General features: G+C 46.9%; 3 protein-coding genes across 8 annotated transcripts in view; 2 read left to right on the plus strand and 1 right to left on the minus strand.

Annotated features, from left to right (window-relative positions):
- Positions 1-14,421, plus strand: part of SMURF1 (SMAD specific E3 ubiquitin protein ligase 1) — a 47,482-nt gene extending 33,061 nt beyond the window's left edge. For 2 of the 5 annotated variants that reach the window (XM_064461525.1, XM_064461527.1), the window contains exons 9-18: positions 703-849; positions 2,571-2,775; positions 2,953-3,056; positions 4,586-4,700; positions 5,701-5,879; positions 6,720-6,857; positions 7,228-7,348; positions 8,869-9,070; positions 9,901-9,976; positions 10,720-14,421. In XM_064461525.1, coding sequence (XP_064317595.1) covers positions 703-849; positions 2,571-2,775; positions 2,953-3,056; positions 4,586-4,700; positions 5,701-5,879; positions 6,720-6,857; positions 7,228-7,348; positions 8,869-9,070; positions 9,901-9,976; positions 10,720-10,819 — 1,387 coding nt within the window. In that variant the 3' untranslated portion in view covers positions 10,820-14,421. Of the gene's footprint in view, positions 1-702; positions 850-2,570; positions 2,776-2,952; positions 3,057-4,585; positions 4,701-5,700; positions 5,880-6,719; positions 6,858-7,227; positions 7,349-8,868; positions 9,071-9,891; positions 9,977-10,719 lie in introns of all 5 variants that reach the window. The other 3 variants (XM_064461524.1, XM_064461526.1, XR_010374596.1) reach the window with 2 other exon arrangements.
- A 3,599-nt stretch (positions 14,422-18,020) lies between these two features.
- On the minus strand, positions 18,021-19,276 carry LOC104053506 (urotensin-2 receptor-like). Its single transcript, XM_064461951.1, is given in 2 exon segments — positions 18,021-18,928; positions 18,931-19,276. Coding segments are annotated over 2 exon segments (1,254 nt in total).
- Positions 19,277-20,160: 884 nt separating this feature from the next.
- RNF216 (ring finger protein 216) overlaps positions 20,161-23,024 on the plus strand; it is an 81,616-nt gene continuing 78,752 nt past the window's right edge. Inside the window, exon 1 of one of the 2 annotated variants that reach the window (XM_064461529.1) lies at positions 20,161-20,188. The gene's annotated coding sequence lies outside the window, so the exon portion shown is untranslated. Of the gene's footprint in view, positions 20,189-20,264; positions 20,374-23,024 lie in introns of those variants that run through there. The other variant, XM_064461528.1, reaches the window with a different exon arrangement.

Below are 23,024 nucleotides of genomic sequence, written 5' to 3' on the forward strand. Positions count from 1 at the left end.
TCCTACGTATTGAATTCAAACACTCCCTGAAAGTGAGTGACTGCCTTTAGCAGCACTTGGAATGATACCCAAAAATTTCTCTAGAATGAAAGGGGTGAATGCGTTGGTAATGCCTTACTCCCGATGATTTGTCAGTCAAATAGTTAGGATTCTAACCTCGTCTAATTAAAGAGGTGATCTGGGTTTTTTAAGGTGCTCTTAGTATTTGGCTGCTGTAGCCTCTTAACTTATTGAGTCTTTGGAGACAGTGGTTGGTGCAGAGGCCTTTGGTTAATTGTGTGGGTTTCAGCATGTGGATCACATTAGTGTTAATGGGAATTTTTCTGTGAAATTTTTGCTATGAAATAATGTCTCTTCCTCTTTTTACAGCCCTCAGAAGCCCTGTCATCACCTAAATGGTGATGTTGCATATTGAAGTTGCTTTTAAGCTGTATGGCTTTGTTACTTTCAAAGCTTTTCAAAGACAGAAGGTGTTTTGCTGCTTTACCTTTTTATTCATGTACCGTGCGTACACAGGGAGTTGCACTGCTTAGATTGAGGATTCTAAAAAGGCAGTCCTAAAATAGCAGTTCTGTCCTTCCTAAGACTTTCATAGCCTAGAATCACTGAGCACCAAATTCATTCCCTCCTCTCCCCTGAATGTAAATTGGTTTCAGCTTAACTTCAGAAGTGCTTTGACATATTGTTTGCTTTTTTCCTTAGAGACCTTAACAGTGTGAATTGTGATGAACTAGGACCTTTGCCTCCAGGTTGGGAAGTTAGAAGTACAGTTTCAGGAAGAATATATTTTGTAGATCATAACAACAGAACCACACAATTTACAGATCCACGACTACATCACATCATGAAGTAAGAACTTTGCCTGATAAATAATTCATGTCGAGTTTGGATTCTTAAACCTTTAATTTTTGTCCAATTCTAACTACAGTCTGGGAGTCATGAGGGGCTGAAAAACTGCATAATGATATTGTGGAACAGATGCAACCAATGCTTTGGTCAGGGTCTGAGCATTGGTTCTCAGTGCTGGTTTTATGTAAACCTTTTGCAGAGACTCTTCAAAAATGTTTTCACTATGCTTTGCAGTCCTCAGGTTTAAGAGAGGGCTTCCTTATTTCGGCACAACACTGAACTCTTAAGCTGGTTTAACAAAATCGCGCAAGGCTGTGCTGGAGAAAAAATACACAGTTCTGGAAATGCTGTGGTGTGGGGTAGAGGGCCTGCCAGGCTGCTCCACAGCAGTCAGCTCATGCCTGTCTGGGTTAGCAGTTCTGGCTCTGTGCTAGCTATGCTAGACCTGAACTGGCTTCGTGCTCTCGTGAGCTCCAGACAACAGGAATATAAAGCCAGCTGGAGTCTGGTTGCCTGGTGCTGTGTACAGCCAGCTCGGTTTAGCAGGATTTAATAAGCTCAAGCTCTCCATCATGCAAAGGCAGCTGAACTGTTACAGAACAGACTGTGGAAGCAGCCTGGCATGGCTTGTTGTGCCCAAGATCAGACTTTTTCCTGGATCTGAGTTTTCTGTGCTTGAAGCCAGCTGGGGAATCTCTGTATCTAAAAAATCATTGCTCCACAACCCAAATTAAGAACTCCTAGATAAGGATAGTTGAATGTACGAAGCTGCAGCTATTTGGGACAAGTACATCTTTCTTTTTTAATAACCATAGATACAGTGCTTTTACTGTGTCAAGAATCCCCAGCTTTATTTTGCATGGAGCTGGAATAAAATTCATTGCGGTTGTTAGAGAGTTCCATTTATAAAGCTGGTGTTTGTTCCATTAGAGGTCTTTTCATGTTACACTCTTGAAAGCTGTCTTGCTATATGGGAGGAGCACCACACAAGCTTTCTAATTACTGCTCAAGTCAGCATTCGGTGATCATGCTCCTCAGCCTTTCACAATGTATTGCCATATAAAAACTGAGCTGAAAAATACTGAAACTTTATGGTAAGCTCTCCAGCAGAGAGCTACCAAGACGCTCAGGGGACTGGAGCATCTCCCTGATGAGGAAAGGCTGAGAGACCTGGGTTTGTTCAGCCAGGAGAAGACTGAGGGGGGATTTCATCAATACCCATAAATATCTAAAGGGAGGGTGTCAGGAGGATGGGACTGGACTCTTTTCAGTGGTGCCCAATGACAGGCCAAGGGGCCACGGGCACAAGCTGGAACACGGGAAGTTCCACCTGAACATGAGGACAAACCCCTTCCCTGTGCGGGTGCCAGAGCAGGGGCACAGGCTGCCCAGAGAGGCTGTGGGGTCCCTTCCCTGGAGACATTCACACCCCGCCTGGACGCGGCCCTGTGCCCCCTGCTCTGGGTGTGCCTGCTCCAGCAGGGGGTTGGATGGGGTGATCTCCAGAGGTCCCTTCCAACCCCCGCCATGCTGTGATTCTGTAAATATCTGTATTCCTTACGTCCCTGAATGTGAGGTAATGATGCTGTAGAAGTTACCCAGCTGAATACACATTTAACTCCAGATTCCTCTTAGAGAAGCTAAATTAGTTCTTCCATCATTGTTTTATATTTTCCTTATTGTTATGCTTCCAGAATAAATATTTTACTTCTCTTTCAAAGCCATCAATGCCAGCTAAAAGAGCCCAGCCAGCAGCCTCTGCCAGCTCCAAATGAGGGGTCACTAGAAGATGGTGAGGAGTTGCCTGCACAAAGATATGAAAGAGACTTGGTACAAAAGTTGAAAGTTCTTAGACATGAGCTCTCTCTTCAGCAACCGCAGGCTGGTCACTGCCGCATTGAAGTATCCAGAGAGGAAATATTTGAGGTATTTGATTGACTTTTTACTACTATTAGCAGCTTTTGTAACTCAAGAGTTAAGTAAAACTGATCTTTGATTATAGCAAGTCTGCTTCGTGAAGGAGGTGGCAAATACCAAGTGTTACAGGGTAGGCTTGATTACAGGAAGGAAATAAAATGTCTAATTGTAAAAATACACATACAGGAATCCTACCGTCAGATAATGAAGATGAGGCCAAAGGACTTGAAAAAGAGGCTTATGGTGAAATTTCGAGGAGAGGAAGGCCTGGATTATGGAGGAGTAGCAAGGTGAGATTTGGGGGTTTGTCTGACACTTTTTAACCGTAAAATTGTTCTTAACGTGACCTGCGGCTGATATAATTCCCTTCCAAATTATCTGTTAACAGTACACTTAAGCTATTTGTGATCTAGTTTATAGGTAGTGGTTGTAGGTTCAGTCTTCCTTTCATGGTAGATTGAAGGGTGGAAGCAAGTGATTTAACACTTGCCCACGGCTCTCCCTGGTATCAAAGGCTCATACTAAATTGTTTGGTTAGGCTTGGATTTGGGAACGTTACTGGAATCAATGCCACAATCAGGTGTTTCTGTTTCCCCTCTTCCCCATAGGTACTCTGTTTCCATCGCCATCACCCAGTGAGCATAAAAGGCTTGTTTAGGATAGGCTATTGATCTTACTGCAGAAAGTCCTGATCCCAGCAATAGGCTCCAGTTTTATAAGTGGAAGTGTGATCAGCTTTCAAGAAGCATATAGACTCTGAAGTACAATCCAAATCACAGTAGAGGTTCTGTTAAATACACCTGTCTGATTTCCAGCTAAAGGATTGCAAGGCAACAGGGGTTCCTTTTCGTTATGTCTCAGCCGCATTCAGGAGAGTCCTCTGATCTGTTGGAGCGGGAGTGGAGATGAACTAGTCCTATACAAAGGCTACACCACCCACTTCGGTGTTTTTCAGTAACCCATTGCTGGACAAAGGAAAAAAGTTGGAACACTCTGAGCTGCCTTACCCGAGGCAGCCTTGAGTGTCTCCGCTGTTGACATCCTATTGCCCTGATGGCTTTGATAATTGCCCATTTGCTGCAACAGACTCTTTCAGATCAGTACAGCTCCACTTCTAAGCATTAAAGTTGATAGTTCTCTGAGAATATTTTGGAGTGTCCAAACGTAATAATAAAGGGGTATTTGTCATGGTGAGTTGGAAGGTCAGAAATAGCTTTAGTTCCATTCTGGTCCTTGTATGTTACTGAGGTGAGAGAATTTAGCTAAGCCCTCCTGTTGTGATGCGCTTGGTCTCTCTGCCCCTTCTGGGCTCTTTGCTGAAAGCAGAGATTCTCTAGTCATCAAGCATTTGCAGAAAAACAGCTTTTCTAAAGACCTCCACTGATGGAGTTCATATTAAAGAACAGATTTTTAAAATTATTTCCTTATACTGTACAGGTTGCAGAGGAGTGGATCTCTTAATCTCCAAATATCTGAACTCAGTACAAAGTTAAGATGTTTTTTTGGAAGTGGGTCTTGTTCAGACTCAGTTTGTTGATGGCACTGTCTTAACAGCTTGCTATAGTTTCTCTAATTGATGTTAATCCCTTCAGTACTTCTGAACTAAAACAAGTCTGCCTGTGAGTGGAGTAAGACACTTACAGGTTTTTAAGCGTTCCTTTTTGGTCTGCAAATGGAGGGCAGTACAAGGTGATCTGATTTTGAAATAAGCATTTCGTAACTCATTACTCGTTTGATGATTCATAAAAATTGTGTTGTTTGAAACTTAAGTGGAAGTTGCACCCTTCTAAAATACCTGTTTTTATTTATTTTTTGGCAGAGAATGGTTGTATTTACTGTGCCATGAAATGTTGAATCCCTATTACGGACTCTTCCAGTACTCCACAGATAATATTTACATGCTGCAAATCAATCCAGACTCTTCTATCAATCCTGTAAGTATTAACTTCTGAGCAACATACCTACTTCAACAGAGGTCCCCTGCAGTTTTTTGTTGTAGCTGCTCTTCCATGACAGAGTTAAAGTGAAGGGTGAAGCAGAATAGGAATGTGTTAGAGTTGTATATTGATGCAGTATGAAGCAGAGGGGTTTTGTTCAGAAATGAAAAACATGAGAGAGGAAGTATCCTTTGATAAGTATCTGATTTCCTTGAGACACCTCAGCACTGGCTGGGATGCACGATGATTCTGAGAAGGTATACATAGGTGAAATTCATCTTCTCTGTGAACGCAGGCAGTTATGTAAACAGCATTGCCTCCTCAGCACTGTTCACCCTGTGACCGTAGGGGCTCGTATGCCTCGCTTGCCCTTTCTCAGTAAGCTGCTGTGCTTGCCTTTTTGGTTTGTGGTTTGTTTTTTTCTCACTGGAGGAATTGTATTGATGCAGACCCTAAAAGGAGCGGCAGTTCTGTATTAGTACAGGGGAATTTTTCCTGACATGACATTTCCTGACATTTGCTCTGTAAGGTGCGGGAGATAGATTTGAAGAACTTCAACCATAGGATTTATGGCTCAGTTTTCAAAAGTCAGTTTATAAGCAACATGAAAGACATGAAGGAAATGAGCACGTGGCTTGCTTCCTCAAGAGCAAAAAGATTTTGATGGTTAAACATAATAAACTAATTTGTTTGAAATTATCATATCTTGGATTCTGGTGATTTCATGGGGATTCTCTTTTCCTGATTTTTGCCCTTTGAGAGGTCTAGAGGACTTGTATCCAATTTATTAGTCAGGTAACGCACAAAGACTCATTTGAGGCATTTAATCATTAAACGGGTCTGTTCTTCGTTATGTTATGAGGAAAAATGGTGGCTCCTCCAGCCCAGGGCGTTGCAGATAACTTGCGCTGAGCACACAGCTGATGGCGCAGGTATAACCACAAGATGTCAGTGTCTTCCCGCTGCCTGATTTTTTTTCTCTCCTCTCTCCCTGCAGGACCATTTGTCTTATTTCCATTTTGTTGGTCGGATAATGGGTTTGGCTGTGTTCCATGGACACTATATCAATGGCGGTTTCACAGTTCCCTTTTACAAACAGCTTCTGGGGAAGCCCATTCAGCTCTCTGATCTGGAATCCGTTGACCCAGAATTACACAAAAGTTTGGTCTGGATCTTGTAAGTACTGTATATATTGCCTCGCTGTAGAGAAGATGGGGTAGAGTATGTTGGCAATAGCGAGACACACCTTATAGAAAAAGTTTGCAGAAATCTGGTAATGGGGGAGATCTGTACAAAATTGTTAAACTACTGTTTCTGCGTCAGAAAGCTCAAGGTACAAGAGGAAAAGTTCTCCTTGCAAACTCTCTGTTAGCTCTCCTTGCAGCAAAGCAGACACTAAATTTTTAAACATTGCATGGGCGCAGTAGAATATCACAGTATCAAACTCCAAACTGAGGACCAAGTTCTGAGGGAAAGTACAGCCTTGTTCAAGAGAAAACCAACTTTGATTAAAAAGGAGTTAAATGTAATTAATTCGGGCTTCTGAACACTTATAGTTCAGAAAAAAACCCACCATTCGGTGTAGCTTTTGGACACTTTAACTCTGCTTTGTATTGAAAGTTACTGATGTTGTTGAAATTCACTGCATGCTATCTCTTCTGTGCTTCACACTGATACGTGACAGCTGATCAGTTTATTGCTCTGTGTGTATATAAAAAATATATATAAAAACAGAATATACGTGTGTGTGCGCACATTTGTGTCTACAGGGTTTAATTCATTGTTGTGAGTAGTACTAGAATTAGATGGATGACTCACTGGGTCAGGCTTTTCAACGTGTGTTAAGCTATACAGAAATTAGTGACCGTGGCAATATTTCTCTGGAGCTGTGAAACGCAGATGGCTGGTTACTAGGCTTACCCTGAAGACTAACGAAGTGTTCAAATAACAAACTGTCCTCGTCACCACTAAGAGGTGTCAAAGTATCAAAAATACCTTTTACCTTTCCATTGCCAGAGAGAATGACATCACCCCAGTTCTGGACCATACTTTTTGTGTGGAACACAATGCTTTCGGGCGGATTTTACAGCATGAACTCAAACCAAATGGCAGGAATATTCCAGTGACAGAAGAGAACAAGAAAGAATATGTCAGGTATTGCAGAACGAAAATATATCCTGCAAATGTAGTGGAAAGAAGGTAGTAAACAGATTATTTTTTTATATAGTGAAGCTAATGAATAAATATTTTGGGGGAAAAAAACTGAGTCATAAATGACATGACCATTTTCACACAGTGCAGCATTGTAAGACCTGGGAAGATGAAGCTGTCAAATGTACTTTGGTTCTTCTGTTGATGGTGCAGTAATTAATTGTTGATGGAAAAAGGAACTGATAAGCACTTATTTCATAATACAAAATGTGTATTAAAACAAGTTCCTCTAAGATGAGCATTTTCCAGCTCTGCTATGAAAAGCCCAGTCCTGTCTAGCTCATCATCCCCGACTTGTTCTTCTTCCCCCCAGGTTGTATGTAAACTGGCGATTTATGAGAGGAATAGAGGCACAGTTTCTGGCTCTGCAGAAGGGTTTTAATGAACTTATTCCTCAACATCTGCTTAAGCCTTTCGACCAGAAGGAACTTGAGGTATATGTTTTATGCGCGTGGAATATAATTTTGTAATTTTTGTAATTTTTTAATTCACAATCGAGCATTGATTTTAAAAAACAAAGCAAACAAAAAACAAACCCACAAAACCTATTCCCATTTACGTACCAGAGAGCCGTGAATTTGTTTAACCAAACCCTTTTTGGTTTATTCGAGACGTTCTTTGGTTAATGTTATTGAGAGGGCTGCTTACACGGGGGAAGACAAATACACCGTCATATCTAACCAAGGACTAATGCTCAGAGCACGTGGTCTGAGCAGGGGGGAGTACTGCAAGGTTGAGGAATTGTTGGCAAGACCTAACGTGTTATCTACCTCAGAACTTGTTTTCTTCAGTAGCTGTTCTCATGCATGGCTGTTTCTGTATTCACGCAGGGCATGGTTTACAGGGACTAAAATAGAAGTGTAGAGCATATAGAAAAGAAATTAATTTGTCTGCGCATTTAAACCTGAAATAGAGACTGCTACCTCCTAAATAATTCCGCTTAGAGCAATTTTTCCTCCATTTTTGCCTTTTTAAAAAAATAAGGCAACCTGTGGAGTATGGACCATTTGCGGTATTGGAAGCACTAGCTTCGTGCTAGTCGTTCACGCATACTGATTTAATCCCATGAAGTTATTGTACTCCATTTGCTAGCTGCTTGAAAAGGCAGCTTAAAATCCGTTAAATATTTCCATGCTGTTTGTGTCAGAGCAGTCACAGCTGCCCCAATAATGTACATGAGTGTTAGTGGGTGCTGTCTTGGTGGCACAGAAAGGTAGCTGTTAAATGGTAGCTCTCAGAAGTGTGATCCTCAATATGGAATATTACAGGAAATTTAGAATATGACACATGTTTTGAGGGATGAAGTTTTCTCTATGCCATGTATTTGTTGTAACCACCTCCCATGGCAACATTCACGGCCAGCAGTGACTTCCTTTTACAGTGTTTTGCAACCTAGTGTCATCTGGAAAAGAGGTTGAAGTAATATGTCTGGTCTGTGTCAGAGCCTCTCGCAAACAACATCAGAAAACAGATGCAAAGTTTCTGTAATTTGTTGTGGAACAACAAACCAACTAGGATGTTACCATAAACTGAGCAGGATTCTGTCCTAGTTGGTGTTGGCACCTCTAGGACAAGCCTGCATCAGGACGATGATGTTGTGTAGCACAGCAGATGGCATGCCTTCTTCCAAGTCCGTGCTGTACCCTCGTAAAGATATGCTGTACGTTTCAGGTAGGATAGACTTAACAAAGCTGGCCTTAAATGAGCTTCTGCCTCTTGTTTCTGGTGTGAAAATTCTGGTTCTGGTAAGTGTACTCCTTGGCCAGTTTCATTGCACTTTAACTGGAGAGATTTACTGCCTGTTCCAAACTGTTTTGAAGCGTTACCGTGCACCAGAAAGGTGGTTCGAGCACATAAAGAATGCTAGGCTTTGTGAAACGGTTGGATGTATGTTTTTATAGCTGCAAAACTGAAATGACTCGGAATGTTAAAGCATTTTCTAATCCTTTAACAGCTAATCATAGGAGGCCTGGATAAGATAGACCTGAATGACTGGAAGTCAAACACACGTCTAAAGCACTGCATGGCAGATAGCAATATCGTGAAGTGGTTCTGGCAAGCAGTGGAAACGTTTGATGAAGAAAGGAGGGCAAGGCTGCTGCAGTTTGTGACGGGTTCGACGCGTGTCCCACTTCAAGGTTTCAAGGCTTTACAAGGTGACTGATGTGGAGGCCGAGTTAGTCTGTGGTGGGAGAGAGAGATAAAAATCGTGTGGTATTTACTAGCCCCTTGTAGAATATCAGTGTATTACTGGATAACTCAAGCACTTAAAAACTTCAGATCCCAAGAGCAGTTTTTCGTTTGTCAGTAGCGCTGCTGATGGCGAACACTTGAGCCATTGCTGATAGTCATACAAGCTGGTCAGTCTGTCATCGTGTAGCACTTTGACTGGTGTCAACATTAGCTTATCGGTCTCCTACAACTCTGTGGACTGTTAAAATAATTGCATGCAAGCACACAGTTGATTATGGAGCTGACTGAGCAACTTTTTCATGTGAAAACTGTATTCCCTTCATTTTTTGGCAACAAATCATTAGACTTTAAAACAAGTTCCTGGAAAATTGCAGTTTATGCCATCAGAAAAGGTGGCGGTGTCCTAGGCCGTTGTGATTCTCCTGGTAAAGTTCTATCTGTTGGCCGACAGTAAACGCATGTTCAAATTAAAATACATAGTTCTGTTTTACAAGAAAAACCTTCTTGCACTTAAGTCTTTTCATTTTTGAAGGTGCAACTTTCTTAATATTAAAATTTAGCTTTCCAAAACACTAGTCTGCAAACTCATTGTCGCGAACAGCCCTAACGCTTCTGCTGTCCCTTCATCAGCTGCAAATCTGATCTACAGATTTAGCCTACTTAGGCATACTTAGGTTTGCAGCTGGAACTGTAATTTTCTCTCTTGCCTTTTTAGAAGTAGCAAAATCTGTGTGCATGAATGCCATTTTGTTGAAGTGCATTAACTAGAATGTCTGTCTGTAAGGTTCTACAGGCGCTGCAGGACCCAGACTGTTTACCATCCATTTAATAGATGCAAACACAGACAACCTTCCAAAAGCCCACACTTGGTAAGATGATAACATTCTGCATGTCGGTGCTCGCTTTGCCTTTGTCTCGGTTTAAAGGCGTCATCTCTGTTGGTGCCGGCTATGGATTAGCCATGTGAGATGCATAGGTGAATCCAGGTGTGCTCTGCTAGCTTGGAAATATCTGTACTCTGCAGCCAGCAAAATAATGGACTTGTCTTCTTATAGCTTGATTTGTATTTTTTACTCTCTGTGGTTTTTCGTTTATCCCAGAGTTGATTATTCTGGATAGCGAGACGTTTGTAAATTCATTCCTACCTGCATTCACCAAGAAGTGACTCACAGCAGTGAGTCCTCATCCCGGATTACAGAGCATAGTCTTCAGATGTAAAATGTAGGAAAAGTGCCCCATTGGTACAGACAGGCACCGAACCGAGCTCTTCTGCGGAAGTCTTGCTCTGTCAGAGACAGGAAATCATTTCAGCAGAGGCACAGATTGTCTGCAGGCAGAGCAGGGGGTAGGCCTCCCTCGTGTCTTGCTTTATTTGCAAGTCTCCTGCATCTGCCACCTGCCTCCTCCTCCCAACCGCTGCCCTATTAAGTCGTGCATTCCTGCTGCAGAAATACAGTTGGTTTTAATCTTGTCTCCTTTGGCCACCGAGGTGGCTGAGGTTTTCTTTGATTTTTTTTTTACAAAGTCTATCTACATGTAGCTGATCTAGATTATTTTCTTCAATAAATACTTTAGATTCATATGCTGCAATGTGTTGTGATTTTACCTCTAGCTTTAACCGGATTGACATTCCGCCTTATGAGTCATACGAGAAGCTTTATGAGAAGCTGTTGACAGCTGTGGAAGAGACATGTGGGTTTGCTGTGGAGTGAAAAAGCAACCAAAGGAAACAGATGCTAGCTCATGGACCACCAAATCAAAAGCTAGAAGAAGCTTGCTGTGAACTTCCTGCTAAGCTGTCTGAAGCATCGGAACTCTAGACAACTTAGAGATGGGGCTGTTTCCCTTCCGCTGCTGGTGGATGAGGGTGGGGGTAGGGGCTTTTGTTGGTGGTTTCCAACTCTATTTTCTCCCCTTTGTTACAATAACCCCTCCCCTCTTCTTCCATCCCCCATAAAATGAAATGCAGCCAAGTTCAGCATTTGGCTTTGGTTACACAGGATATTCTGCTAGATTTGTAACACATATTGTGATAGGGTCAGTGACCTGTGGGTTTTTTTAATAGGAGAATCAAAGTGTAATTAAGAATGAGCTTGATTTGCTGAGGACTTGCGACTGGTAGGTGTACCTGGCTAGGTTGTCTTAAATCAAGCTTGAGCCCTTGTAGAGTCCAGCAGGTGCAGAGTGTCTGACTGGCACTGGAATTTGCATTGCACATTTTAAACACCTGTTTAAAAAGTAAACTTCTAGCAGAAAATACCTCCGTATGAACATTTAACTGAAACGTAAAGAAATCCAAGCTCTGCCTTAGCAGGAAGCTCCCAGTGGAAGCTGTGGCTCACCTTGAGAAAAGTGAAGGAATCTGGGACAGCTTAAATGGTATTGTATGATTTCTCTTTGGTTGTCCTGGCTGAAATCTAATTGTTTTGCACATGAAAACAATTATTTCCTCCTGCAGAATTACTTTCCATCGTTCATTCAGATGTAAGTACCTTGCAGAGAAGCCTTGTAAGGAGGAGACAGAGGATAAAAATCTGTTCAATCCCAAAGCTGTGATTTCTGTGCCACTGTTTTACCCAAGATGTGTTTGTGTGACTTTGAATTCTAAGACTCACATGGAAATCGCTAAAAGCTAAGTCAACAGAGCAGAGTTCTGTTCTGAAGTTTTGGGCCTTGGGAAAGGTTTATTTGGAGGTTGAGGTGAAAGGGTAACTATATAGTGAGTACATCTTAAATGTTACGGGAAGCTATTGGAAGAATTCATTACTTCAGTTCTGTAGGGATGAGAATTTCTCCAGAGAGCCATATAAGGCTATTTTTTCAAATATCTGAAACTAATATTAAAAGGTTTGTTCTTTAACACATTGCTAAAACGACTTCCCAGGGGAAACAAAAGCAAATCAAATACCTGAATCACTAACACATTTTCCAGTTTGCACACCAAGATGAGACAGTGTTTTAACAAATAACATGGCTTCAGAAAGACCCAGTTATCTATCAAACACGTCTAAGCTTAAGTAAAGCAGACTTGCTTGTATAGGATTGTTTTTTTTTTTTCTTTGGCAAGCCTGATTTTTAGGAGATTCATTACTGAGACATTTAACAGATGTTATGATTATGGAATAGTGCATTGAAATTCAGCTGTGGGTAAGAGATTGTTCTTAGAAGATGTCTACTGGAATACTTCTATTTTGTCTTTTTTTAATTGAATTTGATAATAGCTTTAAACTGTGATAGGACAGAAAGTAGACACTTGTCAAAACCCTGGCATCTTTCTCTGTTTTGTTTGTTTGTGGTTTTCTTTTTTCCATTGACCATAATTCTTGTGATGTGTTGTTGGGAGTAAGGATTGCATCGGAGGTGTAAAATTGTACCATATTGTGAGATTTGCACGGGGCGGCTAAAGATGCTCATCCTGCAAGGCTGTACAGGAGAGGCGTATTTAGACCCATGTTCTGTAGGAATCTTTTGGCACTTGGGGACCAGTTTCTGCAGTACTGGTTGTGGGGACGTAAATGAAACTATGTGACTCTTTTGCAGAAAAGAGAGGAGATGCAGCTCTCCGGAGAGAAGCGTCTGTACGGTCTTGGGCTGAGTAGCAGAATCCCCACAGCCCTGGCTTTTCAAAATGGCTGTGAAGTCGTACCTGTTCATAGCGTGTATTTAATCCTTTCAGTATGTTTGAATGTGCAATAAACCAGTCAGATAGGAAAAAAAGCAAAATGGATTATTGCCCAAAAGCTTTGCATGCAGTCTCATGTGGATTTTTCACTAAAAGAGTTTAAAAAAAAAGATACTAAAGCCCACTACTAATAAAAATCCTATCACACAAGCTCTACGTGCAGCACAACTGGCTCAGTAAAAATCAAGCGAGGTGAAGGTAAAATCTGTAGGTCAAGTAGCTTCATGTCAATGACACAGTTGACGTACGATAGTTCCTAATGTCTTTGCTAGGTCAGTGTTTTAATGAATGCACAAAATAAGAATAGGCAAGGATTGTTGTTTTGAAAAATCCGTCTGGTTTTTTTGCTGTATTTAAAGCCCTTGTCAAGGTACCTCCTCCATGCTGACAGTAACGAGAACAGGGCACTGTCTGTTTTAATTATTTCAGTTCTCTTTTTGAACAGCTTCACCACCTCTCCCGTCGTGTTGTCTTTGCAATTTTGTGCCACTTCAGTGACGATGAAGATGTTTTTTGTACTGTTCCGTACGTGCGTTTGAGGCAGGCCTTAAAGCTGGTTGGGTGGATGGAGGAAAACGAAGTGAGGCAGAATGGGTTTTAAGCGATGGCTTCGTCCTCCTGTGGCCGGTTTCAGGGCCAGGGAAGGGTGAAACGCAAACAAGAGTTTGGTTGGCTTGAGCCATCGACTCTCTGAGGCCTCGGGAGCTGTTCGCATAACCTCAGCTGTCTGAATTTGTACGTTTATTCCCACGTGGTCTGCCAGCACTTCAACTGGTGGTTACTTCTCAAACTTGCCCAAAGAATAACATCGAGTTTGGTGTTCGTTTTGTCATTACGCCTTCCATCTTGTGCACAGATACTCTTGGATCTGACCTGAAGGAAATACAAGGTACAGCGTGTCTTTCGTTCCTGTCCTAAAGGCAAACCTAAAAGCTGGTCCGTTGGCACAGACCTTCAGTGCTTGCCCCGATACTGCTCATCAGCCTATACTATATGCTCAGGGATGTAGGAAACCACCACTTCGCTCGTGTTTTAAATCGGGAAGAAACGAGACTGTTTTATGAACGTTAGCGTTAACTTGGGCATTATGTTAGAGGAGACCCTGCTTCGAAAAGGCTGCTCAAAGCTCCGGATGGTGAAATCGGCGTTTGCTCAGCAGTATGTACTTTGTTCAAGTCGAGGTGGTTATGAGATCCAACAGATTTTGTAAATGAGCGATCCAGCCACCGGGCCCTCTGGAGCCAGTGCCCAGGTTCAGGGCTGTGTGGCACAGCAAGTTCCCAGAAACACAGTATGGATCTGGTTTTAATTTGTTAATTTTTTTTTTTTGTTCCTCAACCACTTTATAATGTATTTTTTTAATTTATTATTTTGTAATGTCATGTTTAAGTATTGCTGCTATCCTTGTTATTCTTCCCACTGTTTTTATTGCAGATTTATTTTGTGGAAGTTGTACACTAATGTTTCATTTTATGTCTAAATCAAAGTATTTAAAGAAATACTAGTTCTATTTAATGTGGTTATGGAACCAGCTGGAATAAACAGTGATTGTATAGTAGGCTGGACCCAGGAGGTCATGTTCATTTTTGTTACATATGCAATAAACTCACAACTTTAAACTCTTGGTATCCACCACTTTGTTTGTTAAAGTATTTATGGAAGTCACGGGAAAATTGGTATGTGCACAATGAAAGAGCGAGGTAGGGCTGGGCTGGGCTTAGTTGGGGGTGGAGGCTAAAGGCAGAGCGTTAAAGGCAGCAACAACAGGAAAATATTGGTGACATTAAAAATTCTGTAGTGTTACAGTAAGATTTTTTTTTAAAAAAAGTAATAACTTTGTTCGGGAGGCGCAGAGGTCAGTGTGGTGAAGCTGTCCTGGTGCTAGCCGTGACTGCGCTCGCATGAATATTGAGCATCAGTGTGTTCTCACAAACCCGGCTCGTGCTGGTCCGAGCACCAGCACCTCTGCGGTGGGACTGTGGCTGTGGTGGCTAACGCAGCGGACGAGGTGTGGAAACGCAGCTGATTCAGCTGGTTTGTGTGGACTGCCCAGACAGACGCCCTCCTTTCCAGGCAGCACACTTTGCTTCATTCATCCTTTAACTGACTCATTGTCAGCCTCAACCTTCTTCCTGTCTTCCCTTATTTTTTAGTTGCCCTGTTACTTTTCCAAAACCTCAGTTTTCAGGAAAGAAATTCTAGTCCTCCCCTTAATGAGAGTCAGAGAGAGATTCATTAATGCTTTCCCCTTTGGGGTTTTTTTTTCTAACTAGTGTTTTGCAAGTGGAGAAGACGGGCACGAGTCTGAGGACGGTGCTGGCAGCGACCGTTCAGTGCTCAGTCTCGGTGCGCGCTGCAGCAGAGCCTTCCCTCTCTAAAGCTGAAAGCCAGGATTCCTTTGGATCCTTTGGATAATCTGTGCCTATTTTGTCTTTTTTAAAAAAGAAGGGGGGACACACAATTCAATCCTGTTTTTCATTCTCTGAGTAACTTCACAATATGATCAACTGCACTAACATACAGTGAGCGAACAAGTGGGGAGCTGGTTTTGCCCACCCCGTGGTTCAGCCGGCGGCAGGGACCCAACAACTCCTGCTTGATGGTTCGGAGCAAGAAATGCCGTCAGTCCTTCAGTGCTTTGTCAAATGCTGGTCCCGCTTTGTGTTTCCTTTAATAAAAGAATTTTGGGGAAGCGTTCCTGATTTCTGGTATCCTTTTGGTATGCAGACATAGCTAAGAGGATTCCTGGGCCAGTGGATGTGGTATGCTGTAGAGGCGTTGCTGAAGGACGTCTGCACTGCGTGAACTTTCTGAAGACATGATAAAAATTAATATTTCTCTGAAGAAATCTTACAGAGCTCAAATAATTGACTGTCTCTTTTATGGAAGCTTGGCAAGTCAATTAAATTCCTCAAGTTAAATTTTCCAGTCTCTGCCTCTTTCTGCAGGACGTACAAAGCCAGGCTATGAGCAGGAGCACTGGCCTCGTAGCATCAATTTCTCTTCTGATTTATGATGATGCTCCCGTAGCCTGGGCACTCTGTCCGCTCGGGGAAAGGCAGCCCCTGCCCACTAGTTTGTACTTTAAAAGGACATGGCAGGATGGGTTTTAATTCACAAGCAAACCTCTTTATATTTTCTCTTGGTGCTTTACAGTTTGATGCCCAGCTAAACCCTTCTGCTCGCTTCCCTTTTCAGCCTTTCTTCACGTGTGGCTTAGGGTAAGACTAAAACCCTAAAGATTTGCCAATAAACCATCACCATTAAATCCTTTCAGGTGGGGGGGGGAGTGGAGGGCAGGAGCAGGGGATGCTGCTTCTCTTTCTGATCCTGCTCATTTGAAACGAGATCAGACAAGATCAGAAGGGGGTTATAAACTTATACAACCTGCAATCTCACAGCTACTTGCTGGATGGGTGATACAAACACCACCCGCCAGTCCTGTGGCCCCTCTCCCAGCCTCGGCCGCAGCATTATTTCATTGCTTGTATCCCTCCAGAGAATCAGAGCCACGGACACGGGAGCAGGACGCTGCTCTGTTGCACAGACATGCACTAAAAAAATCTGCCTGGAGAGCTCACGGCTGGATGTAGGACGACAGGAGGGAGGTTAGGCACCAGCAGGTTGCGAAGGACAGCCACAGCCTGGCTTTTATGGCCCACAGAAGAGGGCTGTTTCAGGGGCGGGTAAGCGTGCCCTCGCAGATGGCAGCGGGAGAGCCGTGCCACGTTCGGTGAGCTCCGTCCCAGATGCAGAAGCAGTTGGCACCTGAAACGGGTAGAGGTGAGGCTGCGGCCGGGCACCAAATGGCTGAGGCATGGTGGTCCCTGTGTAGGGAAGGGGGAGAGAAAGGTGCCTGGGGGGCTGGGGAGACCCTGGCACTGGACATGGGTATTTGGCCAGGGTTTAGGATGAGATCTGCGTGAGAAACCTTCTGGACATGGCGATGAGGTGGAAAAGATAAGCAAGCAACCTGAGCCTTGCTGATCCAACCTGGTGTCCTCTACAGAGGTATCCCTGGTCAGAGAGCTGCCGGACATTGCACCCTCCTGGGCTGGGGCAAAGCGTTTGGTCTGGGAGATTTTGAAATTCAATTTTAATTGGATGCCGATTAAATAAGTCAGGCTGCTCCGCTGATTCCAGTCTTGGACACAAGCTAGGCAAGACCTGCCATCGAAATCCCACAGGGGTCCGGTCCGGGAGCGTGTCTGGCTCCTGCTGACCCCAAAGGGAGGTGGCCGGTGGCGCCGGGCTCGGGCAGCTTTTCCCGAGCGTGCCGAGGACGCGTGAGACAGACGCTTTGTGTTTTGGTACGGATCTGGACGGGGTGCAGCGGTGACGTGTCTGCACGATGTGGATCTGGGCTGGATGCTTCGACGGGTAGATCTGTTGGTCTGGCCCTGCAGGGAGCAAAGGTCCTTCATCCGAAGGGACTGATCCCTGCTGCCTGCTGTGGGCTGCGTTTATTGTCACCGTGTGCCCGCACTGTCCTTTGACATGGCCTCATGCTGGGGCACTGGGAGGGCCAGGGTTGGCCCCCTGCAGCAGCAGCTCCTGCAGCCACGGGTGGGCTGAGCCCACCCCCCCACAGCGGGGTCCCCGCCTGAGGCAGCCGCTGGCCCACAGGGAAACCCAACGTCCCGGCTGGCTCCACGTCACTCGCTTCACCACCACGAGCATCGATGGCCACGGGGGATGATGACAGGTGGGGGATGATGACAGGTGGGGTCCCCCAGCACCCATGTGCGTTGCTCAGCGTGGGGACCCCCCGTGCTGGGGCTCCTTATGCCTTTGCTTTTTGGTGGAAATCTAAGGGGAGCTCCCTCCACTTCCCAGGCACTGAAATTTCGTCCCCCTTTTGCAGGATGGGGGAGATGTTGGTGGCACAGGGGCAGGGTGGGAGGGTGGTCCGCGGGGAGACCTCAGCTAACAGCTCATCTCAAAGAGTTTGGCTGAAATGATCTGGAAAAGTGGTTTATAGAGAACTTGCAGTGGGAGCCTGGAGCTCCAGTTCCCTCTGGAAAATTGTTTTTCAGACTAATATGGCAAGAAACTAGTTCTCAATAGAGATCCCAAATAAAAACTTAACAACAAGAGAAGCATTTAGCAAAAGGCTCAGGGCGAGTTCAGTGATCAGAGCCAATTTTTACCCTTTTCTCTATTACCGTATTCAGTATCTCTTACCAGCCTCACTCAGGCGGCAGCAGGACCGTGTCCCCTGGCAGAAGGGCTTAACCCAATGGCACACCGGCGTGCAATACGGGCACCCCCCTCTCACGGGGAGCACCCATCCTCTCCAGGGTCCCCTGGGAGCTGGGCGATGGCTGGGGGGACAGCAGGGCTCGGGGGGTGGGCAGGCTCGCAGCAGCCTGGTGCCAGCTCCACAGGTACCTGCTGTAATTTTTGGAGAGCAGCACGTAGAGGAGGGAGTTGGGGCAGCTGTAGGCCAGGCAGGTCACGAGGAAGTTGATGGAGATGACGGTGGTGCCATCCCAGTCCCCCTGCTTGTACCAAGAGATGCTGAAGAGCTGCCACAGCCAGAAGGGCAGAAAGCAAGCCCAGTAAGCGAGCACGATGCTGAAAATCATACACAGGACCTTCTGCTTGGGACGTTGGCTGGTTTCCTCTCTGATGAGAACAAGAGCCCACTGGGACCTCCAGTAGGTCCTGGCCAGCTTGGTGTACAAGCAGCAGGTGGTGATGCCTGGGGCAAGGATGCAGGTGTTGAAGAGGATGGTGAGATACACCTTGAAGGTCCCCCTCCGCCAGGTGGGGTGGCACGTGCGCTTGGTCACCCCGTCACGGTGGCTGGCGCATGGGTTGATGAGGATCACGGTGGGGAGGGCAAGGAGGAAGGCCACCAGCCACCCCAGGCAGGTGGCTGCCCACTGGTTGTCCCTCAACCTGAGCAGGGTGTCCAGAGACCTGACGATGGCCAGGTAGCGCTCAGTGCTCATGGGGGTGAGGATGAAGATGCTGACATGCATGCTGAGGAGATGGAGGATGAAGGGGATCCTGCAGCCCAGGTATCCGAAGCACCAGTCCCGCACGACGTATGCGCGGGGATGTTGCGTGCACGTAAGTATGAAGGGGACGGTGGGTAAGGACAGGAGACCGGCCAGGGCCAAGGTGATGAGTTACACCTACACGGAGCCTGTGCGCTTTGTGGGGACGGTGGTGGCCCCAGCGTGTAGATATTTCCCACCACCCCAGCCACGCACACGGTGGCCAGGACACAGCCGAGGAAGGAGGTGACCAGGAGGTCACGGGCACTTTGGGAGAGGTATTGGGCTGGATGGTGGCATTTTTGGGGTGGCAGGGCACCAAGACGCGCATGCTCGGCTCCATCCTCCCTCGCCGAGAGCCACCCTGGGGAGCTCTTCTGGAGGAAATCCCCCAATGCTGCCTGGAAAAGCCATTTGCCTTCCCCGTGTGTGGTGGGGAAGGGACAGCCCGGGCAGAGGGGGGTTCGTCCCTCTGCCCTCATGGTAGGGATGCTGGGATGCCCCAGCCACCCACCAGCCCTTCCCACTGCCCCTGAGCCCCTGCCCTGCTCCTTCCATAACATGTGTCAGTGCAGATGGATTGTTTTCTGATGAAACTTTTTTTTAATTACTATACTTTTGTATTTTCCCCCATCTCCTGGCTCTGTCCAGGCCTACAGTGCAGGTTCAGCCTTGGGCCAGCAGGCTTAGCTGTAAATTAATGTAATCAGAAATTTATAGTGGTGTCTTGTCCCCAAAGCTGCTCTGTCCTGTGGCTGGGGGGGGGCACTTGTTTGCTGTGTTTTAGGGATTTTTTGGGATGGGAATCAGCCCCCACCGATCCGGTGCCAGGAAGGAGGCAGCTCGAGGGTCCCAGGGAGGTGAGAGGAGTCCACAGACCCACTTGGGTCCTTATGAGCAATATGTTGGAGAGTGAAAGCTCCTGGCTTCACCCGTGTTTTTGGGCTGAATCAGCAATGCTGGGGACAGGGGAAGCAAACCCTGCAGGCAGCGAGGGCACAGAGAGCCCCCCAGCTCTGCGCTAGAGCTGCCTTGCACCCCAAAACCACAATTTAATGTCTCTCAAAGGCAGAAGAGCTCTGGTGGGGGATCACCCCGGGGTCAGGGACAACCCCGTGTGGACCTGCATCCCCCTCTTGGCAGAGCACCCCCATAGGGGACCTGTCCCACCCAGCACAGCACCCCCTTAGGGATCCTGACATCCCCCCATGGCAGAGCACCCCTATAGCAGTCCTGCCCCCCCACCAGCAGAGCGCCCCCCACCCCTAGGAAACACGTGCAGCCCTTCGCCCCGCCCCTTCCCTTCAGGCCCCGCCCCCTTCCTACCAAACACTGGGCTCCCGGAAGGGGGCGGGGCTAGCCCGCCCGGAGGACCGCCTTCACCCGCCTCTATGGTAGGTTTGCCGAGACGGGACCTCTCGAGCCTCCCGTCTCTCCCTCGTCGCTCTCCGCTCCCTCGCCACTCCTCTCTATGGTGCGGGGCGGGGCGGTCACGTGGCGCGGGCCGGCCGGAAGGAGCCGGGCAGCGGCGGCTAAATGAAGCGGGGCCGGTGGGGTGGCGGGGCCCGGTGAGCGTCCGGTGAGTGCCGGCCGTGGGGCCCCGCGGGATCGGGCGGTTTCCGCGTCCCGGGTGGGGCCGGGGCAGAGCGGCGGCAGGGGAGGGGGCTCCCCCGCGTCGTCCCCTCCGGGGCCTCGCCCGCCCTCTCGGCGGGGACCCGGCCTCGCCTCTATCCCCTTAAGGCCGGGGTGTCCCCCCGGTCCCGCTCCACCGCCGGGATCGGTGGGTGCCCCCGGCGCGGCCCTCGCCCCCCTCCCGAGGTGCCGGGTGTCTCCCCCAGCGGGGAGGCGAGCGGGGCGGCGGGGCCCCGGGTACGACCTCCCGTCTCTCTCCTCACCGGCTCCTTTCAGGTACCCCGCGCCGTGCCTTTACACCCGGGAGGAAAGCGAGGGGGGAAGGCGGCCGTCCGCTCGCTCCTGACCCTGCCTCGCTGTGCAAGCGCTCGGTGCCGTTGGGACGTCTTGACATTTCAGGCATCTGCTGTGGGAGCTGCCTTAGGAAAGAAACCCGGAGCGCAGCTGTCCTCAGAGCCGAGGGATCTGTGTAAGGGATCCTCCTCGCTCCCCCTCTCTCTGCCGATCCGAGTGCTGGCTCAGCTTGGCGGGAGAGAGTGCAAACGCTGGAAGCCCTAATGCCCGCAGCGTTTGTGTAACGGAGATGTCTGATGGGTGTTTCTGCCCCTGGAGCCGCGCTCGTTCCCCCAAACGGCTGGAGGAAGGTCAGGTTTTCACGCAGAGTATTTTGAGGCCGAAGAGTTGTAGCCAACTTGAGCTCGCCCAGGCAGTGCTCCCACGCGTCGGCTGGGGGTCAGCGAATGTAGGTCAGCTTAAAAAGTCACCTTTGGCTCGTGGATCCGCTGGCTTTGCAGCTGCGTGCGCTGGAACCCTGGCATGGCCGTTGGGCAGGTAACGGCCGCTTGCGCCTGCGAGTCTGGCCTGGGAGGTTTTTCTTTTCATCTCACCTGTGTTTCATGACCTGAATGTCTTCAGGTGTCTTCCAATACCTTATCTTGGAGTCTTATTGAAAAGTACTTACACCAGAAACATAGCTTTCATATGAATAAGTTTAGCTGTCAATGTTTCTATTCAGCTTCCTCACTGCTCACCAAGCAAGGTTCAGTTTCTTACATGAAGTGTTATGGTTCAGTCGTTGTTTTGAGACCTCTGACGCTTTTTAAAAAAGAAAAGCTAATGTTGCCGCTGTACATTTCTATTGCCATTATCGAGGCGTAATGCTGAGGGACTGCAGCTCCGTTGTCTATGTGCTTTTCACAGAGTCTCTTCTTGTGTTTCTTTTCCAGCTTGCTGACTGCTATGCAGAACAGCAGGCTCTTCTTGCTGTATTTCGGGCAGCAATCCTAAAAACAATAGCTAATTTCCTTGGTGGCTGAAAGGCACAGGCAGCGTTAGTGTTAAGGCCTATGAGCAGATCCCCGTCTGCCTTTTCTGCTCTGTGGTGGTTGGTTCCTCTTTTTTACAATTTCTAGTGCCTCGATCGAATTACTTTGGAGCTGTTGCAGGTTTCCAGCAGTAGCAACAGAGGAGAAGGCAGGTGTCCCTGGTCAGGTGGATAGACTGGGTTTTGCATGCTCAGTTATAAAGTGGCTGCCTCCTGCTTCCGGAGAGGATGGCATAAGAACTTTGTGACTCCAACAACTTGTTTGGAAGGTGAGAGGGGACGTTTGAGACTCATCGCTCTGCAGACCCAGAACAGTTCTGGTACATCGCCGTACAGGCGCGGTGCCGTAGGAACGCGCAGCACAAACTGTATGGTGGGACCTATTTACTTTAGGACTAGCAGAATTGCAGGGACAGCTTTTAATTACAGAACTGTGGGATTTACAGCTTTAATCTGAGCTTTTCATTTCTAGGCCGAATGCCGTGCAAGAATTCCACTGCCTTACATCAGGCCTTTCGATATTGTAAACATCTTAATAGGTTGCATGTGCTGGGTGTCTGCATGGTGCGGCTAGATGTTAATAACAGTCATCTTGACAGGAGTTTGTGCCTGGAATACCAAGACTTGAGAAAGGTCTCGCACCCACTTCCTGAAGATCTATAGAGGCATTCAGCCCCATTGGTAGTGCTGTGTTTTGGTAACAGGCCTTCTTCCATCTCCTTTTCTTCCCTTCCTAGGATGTTTTCCTGTCGGCCTGGCTGCAGGCGTCCTTCTTGGGCCGCTGTGTAAGTCAGGGCATGAATAACAGTTCCTGGAAGAGCGGGCGGGCAGGCTTTACTGACGATAAGGTACATTTTGGTTTCCAGCAGGGTGCTGGCAGCCCGTCCCTGGGCTTGTGTTTCAGAAGCTGCTTCGGAAGTCCAAATTCCTGGGTAGACCGATGCTTTGTCTGCCTGAGAATGCAGTGGGCGTTACTGCCGCCGGCAAGCTACGATCACTGGCAGCGTGGCTTATGCTTTGAAATTGGATACAAATCACTAAAAAGTCCTGTGGCAAAAATAGGTGGAGCGAGCACACAACTCTGGCAACTTTGGCGCAGCTGGAGAGAGGCAGGAAGCATATCTCGGGGGCCAGGAGCTGATTAGCAAGCCGGAGTAGAGCAAACCCAAGTGTGAGAGATGTGGAGCCCTTTGGGTGTGTTTTAGTGCCTGCTGGAAGAAGCTCCTATTCATTAATTTGGAATGGGTGTCTTATTTTTATTTATTTCTTTTTAA

Source organism: Phalacrocorax carbo, chromosome 10, assembly GCF_963921805.1.
Source record: "Phalacrocorax carbo chromosome 10, bPhaCar2.1, whole genome shotgun sequence".
NCBI lineage: Eukaryota > Metazoa > Chordata > Aves > Suliformes > Phalacrocoracidae > Phalacrocorax > Phalacrocorax carbo.